Here is a 17,972-nt window from a genome sequence, read left to right as displayed (position 1 = left end):
CGAGTGCTGGGATTAAAGGCGTGCGCCACCACCGCCCGGCTCTCCGTAGCTTTTGGTTCCTGTCCTGGAACTAGCTCTTGTAGACCAGGCTGGCCTCGAATTCACAGAGATCCGCCTGCCTCTGCCTCCCGAGTGCTGGGACTAAATAGCCTTGCCTTTTGTGTGTGTGAGATTGTGGGTTGTGTGTGTGTGAATGTGTGCGTGTGTGCATTGTTTATTTGTTTTAATCCCACTGCTGAAGACTGAACCTAGGACTTTGCACCTGCTATACATGCTATACACTTGACTAACTGATCTACATCCCCGTGGCCCTGTCCAGCCCTGTAGTTATATCCACATGTTCCTGGGCTGGCCACCCATTACCTGTAAAGAACAATGGGCAGAATGTCATTATTACTAGGCCTTCTAGGGGACTCTAGGTGTACCCCACTTTCCCTCGTCTTAACTTGTACAATCGCTAGTGGCCCTTCAGTGACATTCTTTGTGTCTGTCACTGTTGAAGGATACTTACAGTGTTCTTCTAGCTCACCTCTGTTCTGATGGCTACCTGCCATGGCCCTTCCTGTGACAATGAGGTCAGGCTCCTACCCGGAGTCAGAACTCGAATGTTTCTTCCCAGCTGTCTATGACCACCTAGCCTACATAAAACACCTTGCCTATTAACCCATTCTTCATAAGAAACACAAGTCAGGTCCTCTCTTGTCGCTTCTGGCTCTGTTGTGTCCCAAGGGTAAAGGAAGATAGTCAGTAAATAATTGCCAAACGAATACATAAAAGAACTGCTAACATCCCGCCCAGACTCTATTGCCCACAAAATAGCTCAACCACCTTCTGGTCTCTCCTGCTATTGAAACTCCCACACTCCTTTGCTTCACTGCCCTGCTTGTTGCTCACAGAAACTCCTATCTGCTTCAAAATCTGCCTACCAAGACCAGGTGTCTTTACCCCTCCCCAGTCTCAATCTTAAATGTCCCAGCTCAAAACACCATGTATTATTCAGGCTTGTTTCTGGCTCTTCCAATTAGAATTGCTTATCTGGGCCCCAGTAAATAAATCTTGGGAGTAGGTGGGAGGGAATTGCATTATCATTAATAGACCATTGTCTTCTAATTAGGGTGTCTGTAAGTCTAAACACTAATTCCCCTCCCCCAAAGGACCACCTCTGGGCCTTCTCCAGCTCGCGCCCCAGCTCTCACCATGGCCACAGCCAGGCCAATCACTGTGATGATCCCAAAAGACAGAAGCATGGTACCCACACCAGCTGCACCACCTGCCATATCAGGGATTCTGGTGCCATTGAAGCTTGTGGTTTCTGGGCTGAGGGTGTTAGTCTCTGTGGTAGACCCTTCAGTGGCAGGTTCCAAGTCAGGCTCTGTGGTGGGTGGGTGGCTGCTGAACCAGTTCTGAGTAGCTGGGACCCTGGAGTTCATGCTGATGCTGGGAGCCTGCCAGTGCTTAGTCAACCTGCCCACTGACTTCTGACGTGAGGGGTGTCCAAGGCTGTAGCTCCCACCAATGTGATGACCACCAGCACAGCCAAATCTTTAGCAGGAGACCCCTGCCTTCCTGGGCTCTAGAAAGGCAAGAATAAAAGCAGGAGTTACAACAGGGGCATGGCCAGAGATAAATCCCTCTAGAATCTGGAGGCACTGAGGAAGTAAAGGTTTCAAGATGGAGTAAGTCAAGTTTAGGGAGTATTAGGACAGAGGCTTTGCCTATGGTTCCTATATGGATGCAGGGACATGAAAACAAGATTATATTGATTATACATGGAAGATGGGAGAAGATGCAGAAGGCTTGAAAGGAAAAGTTCACCCTTGCACAAATATCTCTGCACTCTTTATTTCTCCTCTTCCTACCTCCTCACTCCCTACACCCCATACACCTCTCATCCTGCTTGGGAAAAAACCTGCAGCCTTTACCTTGCTTGAAGGGAAACACTTGCCTAAGATTCAGAAAGACCTGATTTTGAATCCTGGGCTCACAGGATAATCCCAGGCTAGTCCCCACTTTTCTCTGTGTCTAGCCCCCCCCCCCCAGTGGAAATGGTAAGAGCAATCCCATGCTGTGGTAGGGCTAGTTAGAATGAACAAGTCCCTCAGGGGGGGCATTCCCAGTAGGGAGAGAACTTAGCTGAGCCTGTCCACAGGAATCTCCATCACTACCACCCACAAGCCAGGAGGAGGAGGGCACAGGAGTCACTGGATCTGTGTGACCCAGGCTGTGGTTGGGGCTAAGGTGGAGCTGGTGCTGAGACACCAAGAGGCAGGAAGGACAGACTGAGCTAGGTCCTCTGACAGGGGGGCAGTTGGCAGGCGTGGTCACTGGACCGACCCCCTGTCATTCCTAGAAGTAAGGCAAGGAGTTACATCTGCAAAGGCAGTAAGAAAATACCCACTTTGAACCGCCTTCTCCTGTTTCTCTCCTATTTTGGAACCAGAGAGTGGGAGATCACTGAGCCCCGTGGGTCTTTGGTAAAGCAGGGTGGGAAGGAGTCCTAGCAGTGGCGCAGAGGGGCAGACCTAGAAAAAGAAAGGATCCTTAGCTTATGGCTACATACATGTTTCTCTGGGTGGCTCATAGGCGTGCATGGGATACCTCCTCTTGCAGGTGCAAGATTATGTGTGAAAGTGAGCACATACCCATCATGGTCCCCTAGGGAGGAGCAAAACTGGCAGAAGGTCATGCATGGAGTAGACTTATTTATTCCTTTCTGACCTCTCCAGCTTGGCTCAACAAGAAGTCTCAGGTTCACTTCTGAGCTCTGCCACTGATCCCAGCCATGACCTTGGATCAGACCCTTAACTTGCTTCGAGTCTCGGTTTATTATGAGCCAAAGGGAGAGAAGGCATCCTGCTGACTATTTTCTTGGCAAAAGGTGAAGGAAGAACATTGGGGTGAAAGTGGTGGGCACCGCGACCTCCAAGAAGCTGCATGCCATTCTCCATCAGGTCTCTCAGTCCTCCCTGCCTCAGTCCCCACGCCCGCCTCCACGACCCTGATTCCTCCATTCTTGCTCAGAAGCAGCCGAGCTCAGGCACTTACTTAATCCTCTCCGGGACGAGGAGCTCAGTCTGAGAAGCTAAGGGTGGTAGCGACCGGCAGGCGGGCGGGAGGCGTGGGCGGGGGGGAACACCCAGGCCCGGGCTTTGGAGGCGACAGGTCCGACCCAAGGTCCGCCTTCCCTGAACGCAGGCATCAGCTAGTATTAGCCTGCGCCGGCTGACAGCCTGAGCTGGGGTGGGCTGGGTCCGGACCCTGGAGGGGGTGGGGTTAGGATGAGCAGCCTCGGGGGGATCCCCAGGAGCCGGAGAGCCTTGCCTCCCGCCCCCTCCGCGCCTCCTGGCTCTGATTGGTTGACAGGCCTAAAACCAGACTAGCATTGGCCTACTCGCCTGTCGTTCGGATATAGCTCCGCCCCCAGCGGGAGCTGGGAGCTGAAATCCGACAGTGAGAAGAGATTCTCGGAGACTACCTCTGACCCTGGTGACCTGCCGGAAGTTGGGCAGTGGACCTTAGGTGGCCAGATCCTTTCTGGGCCAGAATTCGGGCTCCCGGCCAGCTCCACGAGCACTGGGACAGTCTTGTAAGCAGAAAATGCTTAGGTGCAGAGATTTGATGAGAGCAGTAGACTCGATCTTTGAAGCCTAAATTGAACTCTAGCTTGATCCTCTACTGAGTTTATGTCCTTGAACAGCAAACTGCTTCTCTTCCTTTTGCCTCCACTTCCTGCTTAGATAGGAACCCTGATGAAAGGGCTTTTTGGTAAATTTTTGCTAAATGACTCCAACTATAGGGCTATAAATGGCGAGTCTTCAGTCCGGAGATGTTGGGAGCAGAATGGAATTATAATGGAGTGACATTATACTATAATTATGTACCCTGACCCAAGCAAGCCTATACCCCTCATAACAGCTTCCATCCAGAGTAAAATTCATCTCAGGACCGAGGCACTAATTCCCTCTACTCCAGAGTTAGATTCCCCAGCCCTTTAACGCCCCTCCCAACTATGGTCCTCTAGACAAAGTATCATACTGTTGTGTTGTCGCAGAATGGCCTGATACTCACTATGTAGCCCAGGCTGGCCTTGAAACAAGCCAACCCTCCACTCCCTGGGTGCTGGGATTTTGAATTTTAATTGATTTTTATGTGTAAGAATGTTTTGTCACCATGTATATCTGTGCACCATGTGCATGTGAGCTCCAGCGTGTGTGTGTGTGTGTGTGTGTGTGTGTGTGTGTGTGTGGTGCCTGAGGAAGCCAGAAGAGGGCATTGAATCCTTTGGTACTGGAGTTACAGACTGCTGTTAGCCTCTGTGTGGGTGCTGAGAATTAAACCCAGGTCCTCTGGAAAAACAGCCAGTGCTCTTAACCACTGAGCCATCTCCCCAGAACCCTTTTACTGGAATTTATAGGTGTGCACCAGTACACCCAGTACCCAACCCTGTAGCAGACTTTCTAGGACCACCAACTCCCCCATCATGTCTTGGAGACATATAATTAGTTATGAATCTTGGCTTTAGTTTAGGCTTGTCCCACTAGCTCTTATAACTTATATTAACCTGTGTCTCTTCATCTACATTTTGCCTAAGCCTTTTTTTAACCTTTCTTTCCTTCTGTATGTCCTACTCTGTGTCTGTGTCAGGCAGGTGGCTGCTTGGTTGGCTGGCCCTGGACACCTCTTCTCTTTCTCCCTTGAGTCTAGATTCCTTCTCCTACTTATTCTCTCCGCTCACCAGCCCTGCCTATTCCTCTACTGCCTAGCTATTGGCTGTTCAGATTTCTATTAGGTCAGTCAGGTGCCTTAGGAAGGCAAGGCAAAACAGCAAAACATCTTTATTTTTTATTTTGTAGCATAAACAAAAGCAACACATCTTTACATCATTAAACAAATTCGGGTCTGGAGAGATGGCTCAGTGGTTAAAAGTGCTGCTTGCTCTTCCAAAGGTCCTGAGTTCAATTCTCATCAACCACATGGTGGCTCACAACCATCTGTAATGAGATCTGGTGCCCTCTTCTGGCCTGCAGGCATACATGCAGAATACTAAGAATATTGTATACGTAATAAATAAATAAATCTTAAAAAAAACCCAAATTCAACACATCTTTACATAGTTAAACAATTATTCTGCAGCACAAACAAATGTAACACATCTTAGTTAAATAAATATTCTATTCTACAACACAGCCCCCTCCCTTTTTCCCCCCAATTTTTTATTTTTTACTTTTTTGAAACAGGGTTTTCTGTAGTCCAGTCTAGCCTTGAAAGATGAGCTTCTGGTCTCTGTGCCTCCACCTTTTGAGAGCTGGGGTTTATAAGTGCATATCACCATATCCCATTGATGGGCATCAAACCCAGAATTTTGTGCATGTTAGGTGAGCACGCCAACAACTGAGCTACCCCCAATGAGCTATTTTTTATTTTCAAAATTTTAAAATTTTATTTTTTAAAATTATGTGTATGTGTGTGTGGGTAGGTATGTACAGGTGAGCGCAGGTGCCGCTGAGGTACTTGGAACTGAAGTCCTCTACCACTAAGCTATCCTTTCAAGATTTTTCTCCCACCTTTTAAATTTTGAGACCGGTTTTTACTAAATTACCCAGGCTGGCCCTGAACATATGATCTTCCTGCTTTGGCCTCTCCAGGAGCTGTGGCTACATGCCTATGCAGGTCCTGCAACCGCTATGAATTCTATAAAAGTTGCAACTAAAGCCTAGAAAGGTCTGGGCACTTAAAGTTAATCAACGAGTTGCCAACAAAATCAGGATTCAAATCCAGTTTCCCAGTATTTGCTTTTCTGGTCCATATTTTATGTGCATGTGAGGTCAAGAGGGTCTTTATATGTCTAGCCCCTTTCCGAAAACAGAAACTGCCCTCAAACACTGGAACCCAACCACACGCTGCTAGACTTAGCTTACAAGGTGTTAGAACAGCACCCTTCCTCCCCATCTAGTCTGGTTCTCAAACCCAGCGCACATGGGTGACATCCTCGCTGTTTGTTTCTGCCCAAACACCGCCCCTACTGGAAAGGAAAAACCGTGTGCTTGAAGCAATCACTGCAGGCTGGAGCCACAGCTCTGCCTGCGACCTTAAGGAAGACTAGTGGGTCTGGGACCCTACAAAGCACCTCACACACCCCTGCACTTTCCTCTTAGTGGGGCTGCGGGTGGGTGCCGGTCAGCTCAGCCTCCCCGTCCGCCCTCTTGTAGTCTTTAAAGGCGGAATTTACCGCTGTAGGAACTCTAGTCTAGGGGAACGTGGTGCACCCGAGCACTTTCTCAACAACACTGAGGCGGAAGCAAGGTGCTGAGGGAGTGCACTGCAGAAGACGCATATCCGGGGGCCGGCCCTGGTGCCGGTTCCTGGTGCCCTTGTGTAAGTAGGGTTAGCGTTCATTCCCTCAATCGGGTATGCACTAGCAGTAGAGATCGGGATGGGAGTGCATGGCCGCAATGGTGCATTTTGAGACCAGGCCGGTCCTGCCCCTCACAGTCGGGGCAAACAGGCTCGGAGAGAGGGCATGCTTACCAATGTCGTTGATAATGTCCTTGCGTATTTGGGATGGAAGTTGTGTTGAGACTTTTGGGATGAGAGTTGTGTTCTTGAGACTTGGAGCTTTTCTTCCTTCCGTACGTGGGAACAAGTTGCTTCCTTCCTCTGAAGCCCTGTCTTTGAGGCTGTGGTTGTTAGCAAGTGCTCGGCAGATGTTAGTTTGGAACTTAGTTTGCTTGGAAGTAGAGGGGACCACCGAGTTTAAGTTTTCAACTTATTTATGTTAACTTGAGTGTAACAAATTTTCAGCCTTCAATTCATGCTAATGTCTAGGGTTATGGGTTAAATTGGAGGGAAAAATTCAGCTTCCAAGCAATGATGGTGCGTACAGGATGTGAAGCAAAGCTCTGAGCATGTCAGTCTCCTACCCTCCATTAATGAGTTCTGGTGTGTGGTGAACTGTTGTACAGGCCCTTGACATCCACTGGTTAAGGCACTAGTCACCACAGAGCTGGTGTTACTTCCCCCACATTATGGATGCTCAAACTGGAAGTCAGAAACAATGATTTGGCTGAGCTCACATACACTGGGGTCTGACATTAGCCCTACTCCCAAGCCCACACCCTGACTATTAACAGGAACCAAGCTCTACCAGTTCAACCTACTTCAACTAAAAATAATAATAATTAATAATAATAATAACTGGTCAAGACAAGAAGAAATCAAGTAGGTGGTTGAGGGTGTGAATAGAGTCCAGGAGGTGACAGACTAAAAAGCACATTCTTTTCAGGCAGCTTTTGAGTCTTTCCTCATCTCCTTTAGGGTGACAACAGCATCTGAGGAATAAAACACCAGAGAACCAGAGCTCATGACTGATCCTTCTGCAGCCAGTCCAGCCTAGGGGTCACCCCGGCACCTCCCTCAGTGACTGGTATCACAAGGGAGATTTAGGAACTTGCAAACCTTTCTCTAAGACATGAAACTTTGGGGGCAAATACTTTGGACCCTCCTATCTGGTTCCAGGGGAAGGAGGGGAGCCCCCCAAGGTTGGGCCCTCAACTCATGGAAGCCTCGTTCATCTCTGTCTGGGCAGTTGAGTGCCACAGAGGTGGTCAGCCACTGGACACAGGTCTTTGAGCAAAGAGGTATCCCAGAGGCCCAGGAGTCCAGTGAGTACATCGTGGCCCACGTTCTTGGAGCCAAAACAGTTAAGTGCCGTGTTGGGGATAAAAAGAGGGAGGAGGGAGAACTCTGGGGAGCATATATCGGGGGGGAGTTGCTATTTTATTTTGTTTGCCTCAGGGTGCTTAGCAGAGACTGGTGGAATTTTACTGAGCAGATGTTTCAGGCAGATATTCGTTCACCCAACAAATGGTTAGAGTGCATTCCAGGCTCTGCAGGCCCAGGGAGGACTAAGTGGCTAGTGTTGAGTCCAGAGTCTTGAGTCCATTGTCCACACAAGAAACCAAGAAAGCCAGCCACTCACGTTCTCCACGGGGACAGTTTCAGAGCCTGAGACCAGTACTTTGGACCAAGCCACTGGCCCCTAAACAACTGCAGTACATCCAGGAACTGTGTAGTCATCGATTACAGAGGTAAGCAGCCATGGACAGATCTGAGAACTCTTGAGTTAGGAACAGAGAATCATCCTTCCCTAGTCCTGCCAAGTTATGGTCATGGAGGCGTAAAATGTCTAAGGACTAGAGATCTGTTGGGGTGAGGAAGTAGCAAGAGAGGGGCTGATATAGTAAGTTTAAAGAAGGGGAAAAGGGTAGGCCTGACTGTGTCCTAGGGTATTGCAGATGGGAACCTGCCTGATAGCCTTGGCCACAGTCATTGTCACCTCAGCTCTGGTCCTGTTAGTCCTGGTTCTGGTACTGATGACCTCCCTGAATGCTCCTCCTGCAGGATGCCGGTGCAGTATATCCTTGGGGAGTGGGACTTTCAGGGACTCAGTCTGAAAATGGAACCCCCGGTGTTCATTCCTCGGCCAGAGACGGAAGTGAGTATGTCACTGAGACAAGTCAGGATGGAGATGAGAAAATGGGAAGGTACCTGTCTTGCCCCAGACTTCCTCCAGGGGGTGCTGGGGCCCCATGACTGCCATTCACAGGGGCAGTGCCCTTCCACACTTCCTTCTTGCTGGCTAGGTTGGCTGAGCCACGGTAGAAGACTCCTCTTGCCTTCTTCCTTTGACTCTCTTCACATCCCAAGCCTCCACCCAGCTCCAAGGACTGGAAGTGACATAGAATGCTCCAAGTGTTGTCCCAGTGCTTCACTCATGGTGGCCATTCCTTAGGAGCTGTCCTGTAGGCCCATGGCCGACTCGACCCATAGGAAACAAATGGCCTCCAGCAACTGAGAGAGCAGGGAGAAGTAGAGAGGGCTCTAGCTGGGCACCTGGGCACCTGGGGGCCCGGTATGAGCAGTGTGATTTTAGAGACGGTTGCTGCCGGCTCAGATGATGAGAGTGTTGGCCTGCCAGGCCAGGGTATCTGTGACTGGGTGACCTGCGTAGGTCTGTTGTCTGGTCAGGTGATTGTCTATGTCAGTCCCTCAGATGGCCAGAGCTGGGGATTGTGTGGCCTATGCATGCTGTCCCTTGGGGACACACCCTGATCTGGGAGCCATGTTTCTCTGTCCTTCTTACAATGCTCCCTTATTTTGTTGATGGCAGAGGTGGGAGCTAGAAGTGGACTCTGGTGTGATGTGGGGCTGCAGAGGGGATGCTGAGCAAAATCAGAGGGCACTAGACTCTGGAGAAGATTGTTTCTGGAAAGATTTCTTGGCAAATAAACATTTTTGGGAAAAGTCCATCCCCTTCCACTTTTGCTAGCCAGGGCCTCTGAGCTGTCTTTCCTTCACCCTTTCAATCTCTTTCCCTTGGTAAAGAATCTTCTGATCTTTCTGGAGAGATGGCTCAATGGTTAGGAGCACTGGCTGCTCTTCCAGAGGATCCAGGTTCAATTCCTAGAGCCTACACAGTGGTTTATAACCATCTGTAACTACAATCCCATGGGATCTGACATCCTCTTCTGGCCCCTGTGGGCACCACATGCACACTGGACGTGGGCATGCATACCAGCAAAATACTATGCATATTAAAAAAATCCGCTGATCACCTGGAATACCCCGTTATCATGTGGTTGAAAGACTGAACTTCACCTCATTCCCCAAAATTGGAGCAGAACTGCAAGGAAGTCTGAGGCCTTGAGAAGTTAAAGAGCTATCAAGGAAGGGACCCATGGGCTGTACCCGAACTTCTGACTCTTTCCTGTTTAGTACTGACATAACCTGGGACGGGGTACAGACACTCAAAAGCAGGATGTGACCTGTCATCTTCAGGCTTTTAGAAGATTGCCCTGTAGCTTTCTCCAAATACCTGACTTCAAGCCAGGAGATCACTCGCCATGCGTGGAGACTGTCAAGGCTCAGACATAGAAGGGCAGCTATCATGGTGGTAACTGGTGTGTGTGTTTGGATTCCGGGCGTTGTATGTGAGCTTTTGCCTCCCATGTGCCCCACCCACTCTCGGGGTGTCCGGGCCAGGAAGGCAGCTTTGCTGCTTGAGGAGGGGAAGAGTGAGGATGCTGTGGTTGGGGGGCCAGGTCTGCCTCACTGTACAGACATTTCTGAGAACTCACCAGGTTCGCCCCAATGTGAAGCCACATCAGGCAGGGGTGCTTTACTAAGAAATCGAGAGGACGTGGCCTGTGGCAGAGAGTAGAGAGATTGGGTGCAGGGGAGGGGTCACGGAGTCTGTATTCTCTATCCATCAAAGGGCGGTTTTTGCTGGTGGGTGTGAAAGTCTGAAATGCAAAGTTGCAAGTGGCTTGTGGCCTGATGAGTTTTATTTTCCCTGGGTGGGGGGGGAGTGAGAGGGTGACTGAGTCTCCTGTATGGCAGTCTGTACAGTGGGAAACTGAAGTCTGGGGTGTGAGCCATTCCGTCCCCATCTGTGTGGTATGACTGTATTGGCTGGGGGAGCCTAGTGCCGTCACTGTTTTAGGGAGGCCGTACACCTGACTGGTGTTAACCCACCAGGGAGATGATTCTACTAGAGGGTGCTCATGGGAAGCCTTCTGAGCCCTCGGCTGCCTCTATAAAGCTTATGCAGTCTCATTGGGAGCACTGGCTTGGCAAAACCACCCACTGCTCTTTCCCTGCCTCTGACTCCTGTTTCTCTTATCTGTCACCCCACGTTTTGAATTCTTCCTGGATTCAGTTGGAACAGATGATCTGGGTCTGTGACCAGCTTGGCTCAGATCCTTCTCAAAGAGCCAAGAGCATCAGGTAGAGGGAAGTTCTTTACTGCCTAGGAAAGAATTATCTAGACTTTCTGAATGTAATCTCAACATAGATAGTCCCCAGATGGTCTGATCAAGATGAGCTTTCCATGGTCTGTGGTAGAAAGGAAGGTAAGAGGCCACTGGTGTCAGTGAGGGCTCAGTCTCTCAGCCCTGCCCCAAGTGGCCATTTGCATGGATGGTGTGTGTATCTGAGGTCAGGGATGCCTCTGTGAGGTGGCTAGCCAGTGTGGGCTGGCTGAGGGGTCATCCTCCAGCCAGAGTGGGCTGTTTGTGGCCAGGAAACCCAGAGAAACTCACACCCCTAACATAGACTGTCATTTTGCTGGCCTTTCAGCCTTTACCACAGCCTCTCAGTCACAGTCTTAGATTGTGAGCTGTTCGCCGGCCATACGCCCAGTTTGGTGCACACACCCAGTGCTCTCCATCCATCCCTGGCACAGGACTGATTCAAGCCTCCTCATCTATAGACAGTAGTGCACAATGGGCTTGGATCAGGGCAGGCTGGTCCAGCTCTCCTCTCTGTCTGCTCTGGACTTGTCACCTTTGGTATGAATGAGCATTGCCACTGAGATTGGGGCCCTAGGAAGGACAAAATGCTTTTGAAACTCAGCAGAACAAACTTAAAAGGAAAGGGGGTTTGGATGATCTGATGCTGTTTGCTCCACTGGGCCTGGTCTTCTCATAATTTAATATCACAAGAGAGGCAACCCCTGTCCTAGATCTTCAAGTCAGGCTGAAGATCTTTGGGTTGTAGATATGCAACTGGTCTGCAGAATGAAGATGTTCTATAGGTAACTGTGTCCCTCAATCTATCAGACCCCAAAGAAGTAGGGATTTCCTGAGAAATCTCATGCACTAGTCAACCGGTCTGCAGAATGAAGATGTTCTATAGGTAACTGTGTCCCTCAACCCATCAGACCCCAAAGAAGTAGGGATTTCCTGAGAAATCTCATGCACTAGTCAGCAGGGAGCTTGTCTCCCACAAAGGGATCTCACAGTCCTAACAACTTGTCAGACTGAAGCCTAGGCAATGATGACTTGGTGGTGGGCAGGACCACACCTTGACCGGATGCCTAGACTTGCATATCCTTGGCCCGCTGTTTAAATTTTTTTTTTTTTTCGAGACAGGGTTTCTCTGTGGCTCTGTAGACCAGGCTGGGCTCGAACTCACAGAGATCTGCCTGCCTCTGCCTCCCGAGTGCTGGGATTAAAGGCGTGCGCCACCATCGCCCAGCTCGCTGTTTAAATTTTGATCTCACTTCAGGAATCTGAGATGGACTTGAAGGGTTTGCTGGATTTCTTTGTCCCTCCTCCCAGTGTGGCCTCATTGAATAAATCTCTTCACTTTCCCTTTCCCTTTCCCTTCCCTTCCCCTCTCTCTCCTCTCCCCACTTCCTCTTCCCTCCTTTCCCCTTCCCTCCCATAACCTCTCCTCCCCTCCCGTCTCCTCCCCTTCCCTCCTCTCCATTCCCCTCCCCTCCCTTCTCGTTTCCTCTCCTCCCATAACCTCCCCTCCTTTCTGCCTTCTACTTTTAATTTGGCTCTTTTTGTTGGCTTATTGAGGATGGGTGGCCAGGTCTGATTTGGGGCACAGTTTGTAACCTCCAAGTCTGATAACAGAGACACTTTAGAGGGGCCAAGGAAGGCTTCCTTCAAAGGGCTTTCACCTACTGCTTTCCTCCCAGTTTCCTGAGCCTTGAAGGGTTCTTCTGCCCATACCCAAGGGGGTTATCTTTGAGAAGACAACCTGCAGTATGCTTGGTCCCCCACTCTCCTCTGGGTAGAAACATTTCAGCTCTAGACAACAGCATCCTTCACCCTTCACTCCTAGCTCACCGTGTGCTGATTACTCTGTACAGTCCCAGTGGGCATCAGATGGTGGGCAGGACCCTAAACCCTCTTGCGTTCCTGATGATGATTTCTGAAAGTATACTTTTGCTGCAGAAGTGGGTACCATCCAGACAGGCTCCCACCACACCTGTGCCCCTTTACCATGTTCTGTGTGTGCCTCAGCCACCTGCAGGTATGAGACGCGGACAGAGGTGTGTCCCTGTCCCATGAAGGTAACTGCTTGTCCATTTGGTCTAGGAGTCTTCTGGGAATTCCCAAACACAACTCTGAGGGTACACCAGCCACCCCTGATTTATTTATTTTCCCCCCATGGTATAGGGGTGGAACCCAGAACTTTACATATGCTAGGCAAGTGCTCTTCCTTTGTGCTATATCCTCAACCCCAAGCCTTTGATTCTTGACCACTACGAGCCACAGTTCAGGCTCTAGGTAGGGCCTTGACCCGTGGGTGTTTCTTTATGAGCCAGTGGTGATGATCAACATATTAGTACAGTCTCTAGAAGGATAGATAGGACCAGGAACAGAGGGATTGGCCATCAAATATGGTTCTCAGCATTGCTGTGAGTATAAAAATGGAAAATGTCCGGACAGGCATAACTGGGGTTGATTAAGTGCACGTAGGCAGATAAGGGGTCAGGTGTATGACTCTAATTTTTACTGTGTTCTTGAGGGCAGTGTGCAGTTTTGCAGATGAATAAACTAAGGCATGCAGGGACAAAGTGATCCACTCAGGTCCTTGCTGATGTCAGGATCATTTTGGCCTTGACAGTCCCTACCTGTCTGTCTTCACCAGGAACCAACTGCTTGGACCTCTTTTTAAGGCTCCCCAGGAGCAAGATGGCACCCAGTGTAATCCAGACCCTCTGCCTTCCAGGAACTGGTTGAATGGGTTTTAGAGGAAGTGGCCCAGAGACCCCCTGCAGTGGGAGCCCAGGGTGGTCCCCTCATTCTGGAGGTGGGCTGTGGATCAGGAGCCATTGCCCTCAGTCTGCTGAGTCAGCTCCCTGAGGTAAGCCCCCTTGGCTTTCCTCTGCCCCGCCTTTATCAGACATTGAGATAGATTGAGATAGTCACTCACTGTCCCTTCCATTGACCCTTCACCCACATCCTTCTTCTAGAAGCATTGAGGGAAAGTGGCCAGAAAAGGAAGGTGTGCCCAGCCCAGCATGGCGATCACCTCTGCCTTCCACCCCTGTCTGTCTGTCTGGAGCCTAACTATAGGAAAATTTTGTTCCATGTTTCTTTTGAGGAGCTAGTGGGGAGTTCTCAGACAGGCATCTCCCAGAACTCCACCTCTCTTCCTTTGTTCTTGGGGCAGAGTCAAGTCATTGCTGTGGATAAGGGAGAAGCTGCTGTTCGTCTGACCCGTAAGAACGCTCAGAGGTATATGGACCAGGAGGTCCAGAGGGCCAGCACTGGGGAGTTGGACTGGGGGGCCTGGACTTCACCTTTATTCTAGTATCAAACCCACTTCTGCTCTTGAGGGAGAGGTGCAATGAGGGTTGCCTGGCATTGGTCCCATGGCTTTGTGGATGCATGGACTATGAGCAGTGGCTGTATTGCTGGTCCGAGAAGGGCTCATTTCCCTCCTGGTCCTTGCAGCCAAGGGTAACGGCTCACATCCTATGCTTACCACCACCTTCCCATCTCTCCAGGCTTCAGTTGCAGGACAGGATCTGGATCGTTCCCCTTGATATAACTTCAGGTATATCCCCTCTGCCCATGTTTTTGGGGTGGGGATCCTGGATAGAGGAATTTCTGGTGGGTGAGGCACTGCAGAAATGGGGTAAGGGTTTCCCAGTAAGGATATCTGTGGACCAGTGGACCATCTCAGATTAGCCCTTGCTGAGGACAGACAAGGAACTGTTGCTGTCTCCTTAGCTGACCTGACCCATCAAGGTCTTTTGGGGGGTGGGCAGGGTTGAGACAGGGTTTCTTTGTGTAGCCCTGGCTGTCTGTCGGCCTCTGCCTCCTGAGTGGTGAGAATAAAGGTGTGAGCCCCCACCACCCAGCAACAGGGCCTTTCTTTATCTTTGGATCCCTATAACTGATAAGTTTAACTAAGGTGTGTTTACTGGCAAGCCATAAAGAGATTTTCAAAGGAAAGCAGTTCAGAGCCAGGAACCTGTTATCTTAGCAGTGGGGGAGGCAAGAGGATTCCTCTGAATTCAAGGCCTGTCTAAGGAGCAGAGTGAAGTCTAGACTAGCTTGGGATACAAAGTAAAACATCACACACACACACACACACACACACACACACACATCAAACAAAACAGCAACAACTAAGAAAGAAAATTTTAGGACCAAGATACTGTGAGCCTCTCTGTCTCCACCTGGCCTGGAAGAGGTGGTCAGGCCGAGCCTGGCTTGTGGGCTGCTTTGCAGGAGCCTTGGGTTTCCAGCTCCAGTTCTGATTCTTCTGTTACCCATAGGGTCCCCGAGTTTTGTGGGAGTGTGATCTGCCTGGTTTAGCATCTGGTACAAGTGGGACCTGGACACAGCCATAAGGGGTTGGCTGAGGGCCGGCCTGCCCTCCCTATGCTTTCAGAACATACTGTTTATAAAGCAGAGAGTTTACAAGGCAGGGGGCTGCAGAGCGAGAAGCCCTTCCTCTGCCTGTGTAATCAGGGAGGGTTTTCTGGAGGTGGCAGTTGAATATTGCTTACTGAGGAGGCCTTGACAGGGAGCAGAGAGAATGTGGACATGCTAGGTGAAAGGCTGCCTGTCAGAACATGTCCACTTCTGGCCAGTCTGCTAAGTAGAGACTCTGGCTACTAATCTTCAAGTTTGGCCAGGTCTAGAGACAGGCCCACAGTATGACTTGGGAAGAGGGACTGCCCAAGGGACAAGATGGCAAATGGAGCTACCAACTTCCCTTTCTCAGTGGACCACTCCATTCTATGTATCCATTTCTTTGTCCACAGAAGGGTGCTGGACACACCTTTTGCCCTGGGGTCCCATAGACTTGGTGGTCAGTAACCCCCCCTACGTCTTCCACAAGGACATGGAACAGCTGGCCCCAGAGATCTGCAGGTACAGGGTGGGTGGAACGTTAGAGAAGCTCTTCTGGGATCCCTCTGTGCTGGAGGACTTCCATCTGGAGAAAACAAGTGTGGCCCGGAGGGACAGCAGTGTTGAGATGTGCACATTAGCCCCACAGCCTTACTGGGACAGTTTTTTCCTTCGCACTTCTGATTCCTGGAGGTCCCTAGCCTCTCTGAGCCTCTGTTTCTGCTTTGAAAAGTGCTTGCAGCACCATGGGAAGAACATCAGGCATTGTGATAGAAGGCACTTATGGAGGAATGTGCCATTGTACACCAGAGAGGGAGGCTGCCCCATGATGACTAAGTGGGAAAGCCATCCTGCATTTACAAGGACGGGAAACCCAGTGTAACCACATGTCCCTCCATAAGCACTGGTGACACGGGCTGGATGCTGGCTCCTCTTTTCTGGGGTCATCATAGAAGTAGTCAGATCAAGAGCAGGAGCAGCTGTGTTCTGAGAGAGCCTCATGCCCTAAGGGCTGTCTGTCAGTGGGACTCCCACTTCCATCTGGCCATGCTCTGGGGAGGAGGTCTGCAAGAGCGAACAGGAAGGTAAAACCTGCTGTCCATTTAGGAACCACTTGCTAATGGATCCTCAGCTTACCTCTCTGCCCAGGGTCTAAGTCCCAGGCCCTTTGTGAATGCCCCCTGGCCTGTCAACCCTTTCACCTACCCTACCCCAGTCTCTCACCTGCCACTGTTTTCCCATTCAGCTATGAAGACCTGGTAGCCCTGGATGGTGGTGAGGAAGGCATGGACATCATTACCTGCATCTTGACCTTGGCTCCCCAGCTATTGAATGCCTCTGGGTATGGACGCCACCTCCACTTCCACTGTGTGATTGACACGTTTTGGCAATCATTGTTCCCTGCCTCTTGCAGTCCAGATGATGCAAGGTCCTGGCCCTACCTAGCTGAGCTGACCTCTCTTTCCACCATGTAGAAGCATCTTCTTAGAAGTGGACCCAAGACACCCAGAGCTTGTCAGCAGCTGGCTTCAGAGCCGGCCCGACCTGCGTCTTAGTCTTGTGGCTGTACGGAAAGACTTCTGTGGGAGGTAAGGCTACAGCTCCCATCGCCATACTCCTTCCGTGCTCTCTAGCAATCCCCACCACTTGTGCATTCCTTAGAGCATAGATGGTACCCAGATACTCATCCTGTCTCCCCAGGCCCCGGTTCCTGCATGTCCGGAAGTCTGCAGCATAGTGTGGCTACTCTGTGAACAGCTGGCCAGGATTCCAGTCTGCTGGGGGCCTGGCTGGCCCTGCATGGAATACTGCTCAGAGGGAGGCAGTAATGCTGTCCAGAACCACAGGCATGGCCCATGGTTCTGTGATTTCCCAAGATGGATGTTGCTAGGAGACTTGGAAATAAGGATGGAGTGTTCTTCCTGGGGCAGCAAAGAACAGAGACTCAAGAGCTGGGTTTCAGGCCCAGCTCTTTCTCCTCAGTGTCGCAGGCTACTTGGTGTTCCTGTGGTGAAACTGCTGAGAAGATGTTGGGAAATGTGGCCAGTTAAGGACCGAGAGAACAATAAATGGTAAACCAGCGTTTGTTAGCAGTATCTGTGGGCCCTTGTCCTCCTCATAGGATTAGGCCTGAGGGTAAGTCAAGCAGACTGTGTGATAGGGGTGGGGCCCAGTGTAAGGAGAGCACTTGATGGGGTAGGGGTAAGAGGCTTAATCCTGTCCTTGGACACTGTAGGGGCTGCACAGAAGAGCTCATTCTTTGGGTTAACATCGTCTACCTCCAGCCCGGGTATGCCTATGTACCCTTCCTTGACTGGGCCCAGACTGAGCATGGGGGCCATGTCTGAGGATGAGGGTGGAGTTGAGGGTTTTTTGACACATGATCGTGGGGTTGCATGCCCACACTGATGTCAGTGAAGGTTTGAGACAGTAAGGTGGAAAAAAACCCCACAGGACTTTTGTTTGCTTTTATTGAACTTCCTTTCCAAATGTGGAAATTCAAATTTGGAGTTCAAATAACCCACAATATATCTCCCCGGCTGATGCACCCAACCAAGTGTGGTCACTGAATCATGACCTTTGCTCCAGCTCTGAGCAGATTCACGGCTACCAGGAGGCCCAAAGATCAGGTACTGTCAACAGCAACAGGAAGCTTCTCAGTGGTGAGTGTTGATGCAAGATTGCATCTGGGTAGTTTGTCAAGTGTTGAAGACTAAACTTCCATTCTACCTGACTCTCTCCTGCCCCCAGCATTTGCAAGGGCCTTACCTAAGGTGCAACAGCCAGAGACAGTGTGCTCTGATAGGC

General features: G+C 50.3%; 2 protein-coding genes across 3 annotated transcripts in view; one reads left to right on the top strand and one right to left on the bottom strand.

Annotated features, from left to right (window-relative positions):
* Positions 1 to 3,296, bottom strand: part of C5H3orf18 (chromosome 5 C3orf18 homolog) — an 8,118-nt gene extending 4,822 nt beyond the window's left edge. The window contains exons 1-3 of one of the 2 annotated variants that reach the window (XM_026778906.1): positions 3,046 to 3,296; positions 2,399 to 2,522; positions 1,197 to 1,573 (exon numbers count right to left, since the gene is read on the bottom strand). In XM_026778906.1, coding sequence (XP_026634707.1) covers positions 1,197 to 1,430 — 234 coding nt within the window. In that variant the 5' untranslated portion in view covers positions 1,431 to 1,573; positions 2,399 to 2,522; positions 3,046 to 3,296. The remainder of the gene's footprint in view (positions 1 to 1,196; positions 1,574 to 2,398; positions 2,523 to 3,045) is intronic. The other variant, XM_013346477.2, reaches the window with a different exon arrangement.
* Positions 3,297 to 6,311: 3,015 nt separating this feature from the next.
* On the top strand, positions 6,312 to 17,246 carry Hemk1 (HemK methyltransferase family member 1). The gene is made up of 11 exons (XM_005347841.2): positions 6,312 to 6,375; positions 7,315 to 7,699; positions 7,996 to 8,087; positions 8,401 to 8,494; positions 13,528 to 13,662; positions 13,972 to 14,036; positions 14,309 to 14,358; positions 15,578 to 15,686; positions 16,411 to 16,506; positions 16,640 to 16,753; positions 16,866 to 17,246. The coding sequence occupies exons 2-11, from the start codon at positions 7,469 to 7,471 to the stop codon at positions 16,900 to 16,902; spliced, it is 1,023 nt and encodes a 340-aa protein (XP_005347898.1). The 5' UTR covers positions 6,312 to 6,375; positions 7,315 to 7,468; the 3' UTR covers positions 16,903 to 17,246.
* The last annotated feature ends 726 nt before the right edge of the window (positions 17,247 to 17,972 follow it).

This window comes from Microtus ochrogaster, chromosome 5 (genome assembly GCF_000317375.1).
Source record: "Microtus ochrogaster isolate Prairie Vole_2 chromosome 5, MicOch1.0, whole genome shotgun sequence".
Lineage (NCBI taxonomy): Eukaryota > Metazoa > Chordata > Mammalia > Rodentia > Cricetidae > Microtus > Microtus ochrogaster.
This window is presented reverse-complemented; position numbering and strand designations above follow the sequence as displayed.

Coding starts and splice junctions, on each gene's coding strand:
- Hemk1 (XM_005347841.2), top strand. CDS start 7,469: ATGAAACTTTGGGGGCAAATACTTTGGACCCTCCTATCTGGTTCCAGG. Junction 14,037..14,308: donor ACCCGTAAGAACGCTCAGAG/GTATATGGACCA, acceptor CCATCTCTCCAG/GCTTCAGTTGCAGGACAGGA. Junction 14,359..15,577: donor TCCCCTTGATATAACTTCAG/GTATATCCCCTC, acceptor CTTTGTCCACAG/AAGGGTGCTGGACACACCTT.